This window comes from Cricetulus griseus, chromosome 3, assembly GCF_003668045.3.
Source record: "Cricetulus griseus strain 17A/GY chromosome 3, alternate assembly CriGri-PICRH-1.0, whole genome shotgun sequence".
In the NCBI taxonomy this organism is placed as follows: domain Eukaryota; kingdom Metazoa; phylum Chordata; class Mammalia; order Rodentia; family Cricetidae; genus Cricetulus; species Cricetulus griseus.
The window spans coordinates 94,377,264-94,380,871 of NC_048596.1; the positions used below are offsets into that span (position 1 = coordinate 94,377,264).

The following is a 3,608-nucleotide window of genomic DNA, read 5'->3' on the forward strand; positions in this document are numbered from 1 at the left end:
GGAGGATGTCCATGTAATCTAACTGACTCTACCAAAGGAAAGATGATTTAACTGCCTGAGAGTCAATAGTCTAAAGTTCTCAAACTTAGGCTTCCAAATTTACTGATACAGTTGGTCTTTCCCTAGAGTCTATCACAATGTCATGCTACTGTGTCAGGAAACATCTTAATGTACACACATTATCTCAAGCCAGTATTTCACCTTTTTAAATCCATAGTTGGACATTTAAATAGGTAACAACTAAATTTTCTCTATTTGTTCTCTGTTCTACTCAAACATCACTTGTATTGTGGTGGGATTCTGCTTTAGAATCTGCTGTTTTTTATGTCACCAGTGAACTGCATAAGGACTTTTCATGTTTCACTAGAGAAGTTTGAGTAAATTTGAATGTTTCATTTTTTAAATATTTTTGCTTTATTCTCTGTAGAGCTCCAAGGCAAATTAATCCAAGAATTTGTGAACTGAAAAAGTAACCCCTGTCAAACTCATACTAAAAAAGTTGTCTAGAGTAACTTCTTATAGCAGGTTGAAAAAGTACTGTATTTTTCATTAGATAGGAAAATTGCTCCTGACTCCTTTGTTTTCCTCAAGAATCAAAGATTCCATTATCTGGGGACTAGAAACCACGGCTATGTCCAGATCTTCACATTTGTAAAGGTTACTCTTTAAGTTTTTGTTCTGTAAGGCTGTATTTGGCAAAAGGCACTATAGAAATTGAACCATTTCATCTTCACAAAAGAAAGAGACAAATAGGTTTTTCACAAGAATGTTTTTCTATCTTAAATGAATAATCATAAAAACCTTCTGGGCTTTGCTGTTTACTGAAGGGAAATAGAGGAGCTGTGGATCTGGGGGAGAGGGTAGAGGAGGTGGGTGGAGACTGGGAGGAGTGGAAGGAGGGTAGGATGCAATTGGGATGTTCATTTGAGAGAAGAATAAATAAAAATTGAAAAGAAAAAACCAAACCTCTGGTTTCTCTTCACTATAGATTTGCCTTGCAGAATATGTTTACTACTTTGGTTTTTGCTTTGTGAGGGTGCATGGGCAGTGATAATTTCCTTGAGATTTTATTTTACTGTTTGGAAGGGTTTCTTATCCCCACTTTTGTCATGTGATTAGACATGGCTGTTATACCCTCTTCAAATGCTTCCACAAAAGTATCTACCAGTGCATGTAATTGTACCTCAGTCATATGATCTGAATATCCACACTCCTGATTGATTAGAGGATACTTGAATTGGATCACCTTCTGTTCCACAGTCAAATTATAGTCATGAACATCTTCCTCTTCTTTTTTTCTCCAAAATATTTTAGATTAATTTATTTTATTATGTTTTCTGTGTGCGTTTTTTCTGTCTGTATGTATTTCTGGGTACCAAATGCATGCCCGAGGGAACCAGAAGAGACCATCAGTTCTCCTGGGACTGGAGTTAAAGACAGTTGTGAGCCACTATGTGGGTGCCAGGAATCAAAATCTGGTCCCCTACAAAAGCAACAAGTTCTTTTAACTGCTGAGACATCTCTCCAGCTCCCATTTTCCTTTTTCTGCTGGTTGTAGAACTGAGTATATAGTCTATTGCCACTGTTCATCTCTACTGTCATGCTCTAAAAGGAATTTTACTAAAAATGATTTAAATATAGTTTTAACTAACTTAGCTTTATTTTTCAAAATTAGAAATGAGGTGAATGAAGAGAAAGCATTAAGAGCAGAGACTCTGGAGAATATCTGGGTTCAAATCTCATGTTGTAACATTCTAGGTTCCCTTGGTATACTTTCCCTATTCATTGTCTACATCTGTAGAACTTACAAAGCACAGTATTTCCATCATAGGATGTCTCAGGAAGTAGTAATTAACATTATAAAAAGCTTGCAGCAGTAATTTGTAAATGCAATGTACTATCCAAAGTAACTGAGTTTGAGTTGATGCCCCTGGAAATTGGGAGAGATGGGATTTTAACAAGATATTGTGAGCTCAAAGTCTATGCTTTCTTTTTCTTGAAATACTGCATTTGGTATTCTGTCATATATAGTCAGTTGGCTTCCTAGACGTAAACTCACTCAAGTTAAACACCCTCTGGAAGCCCACCCTCAGTTCCTGTGTCCTAAGCGCATATACCATGGGGTTAAGTGATGGGGGGATGACAATATGCAGCACATTGAGGAGAACAGGGATGAGAGGAACCTTTCTTTCTGCTAAGTGAGTGACAGATACTAAAATAATAGCTGTGTAGTAAAACAGAATGAGGATGAGGTGGGAACTGCAGGTGCTGAGGGCCTTAGATATTGCTTCAATGGAATTCAGCCTCAGCACTGTGCGAATAATCAAAGCATAGGAAGCAAAGACAAGAATCATGTCACTTCCAACCACAAACCAGGCCAAAGCTAACTGGTAGAACTTGTTAACAGTGATATCATCACAGGCCAGAGTAGTGACCCCCAAGTTAGAGCACAGGCAATGATCAATTTCATTCCTGGAGCAGTATTGTCTCTGGGCAGCTAGTACAGGCACAGGGATAGTTAACAGGCCATTCCTCAGAAGCATGGATAGTGTGGCTTTGATTACAAAAGCTTCAGTGACTATGGAAGGATACTGAAGGGGATAGCAAATGGCTACATATCTATCCACTGCCATGCATAGAAAGATGCCTGACTCCATGCACATGAAAGAGTGGATAGCATAGATCTGAGCAAAACACTCGGGGAGGCTGATAGCTTTGGCATCAAACCACAGGATAGCCAGGATCTTGGGCATGCTGGTGGTAGCCAAGCCAATATCTACTGCAGCTAAGATACCAAGGAACTGATACATTGGCTGATGCAGGCCAGGCTCCCTGTAGATGGTGATCAAGATGAGGAGATTAGCACTGAGAGCTACAAGGTAAAGCAGAGCCATAGGCAAGGAGAACCAGTGCTGCCACTCATGAATTCCTGGGAATCCAAGCAGGATGAACTCAGATACTTGGGACTCTGAGCTGTTGGTTGCATGCAGAGTAGTACCCATATCATGGGATGTCTTGTTTTCAACATCTGCCTGTGGATTAAGGGGAAACAGAAAAAGACTGTGGTTATCTAGGCTGAAGACAGAGGAATAGATCTCACCAACAATATTGTAGTCTTTGAACAGTGAATTCTTAGTGAGACTCTTAGAACAATTCCAGTTAAGGACTAAAGAATCTAAATCTTAGCTGGGTAGTGGTTGTGCACGCCTTTAATCCCAGCACTCAGGAGGCAGAGGCAGAGGCAGAGGCAGGCAAATCTCTGTGAGTTCGATGCCAGCCTGGTCTGCAAAGCTACACAGAGAAACTCAGTCTCCAAAAACAAAAAACAACAAAAAGAACAAAAAATAAAGAACCTAAATATAGATTGTTTTGGTTATCTTTTTCCTAGTTTCTGTGTGGTGGTTTTTACATGACGTGAAATGCACTTATTTGGAGAAAAGTAGATTCATATATATGCAGTTTTACTTTTTAACATTTATGTTTGCATTCTATTATCCAAACAAGAAACAATCATAGAATATGATTATTTCCCCCAAAATTTAATCAATATTAATTTCTGGATAGCTATTCATTTTTATATGATTGGCATGTTTGGTTTATAGCTTAAC

The 3,608-nt window shown here is 38.7% G+C and overlaps 1 protein-coding gene across 1 annotated transcript; it reads right to left on the reverse strand.

The window, feature by feature from the left end:
- Positions 1-2,021: 2,021 nt before the first annotated feature.
- On the reverse strand, positions 2,022-3,002 carry LOC100751530 (olfactory receptor 688). Its single transcript, XM_027405032.1, has one exon. It carries the CDS (start codon positions 3,000-3,002, stop codon positions 2,022-2,024), a length of 981 nt encoding a protein of 326 aa, XP_027260833.1.
- Between the last annotated feature and the right edge of the window lie 606 nt (positions 3,003-3,608).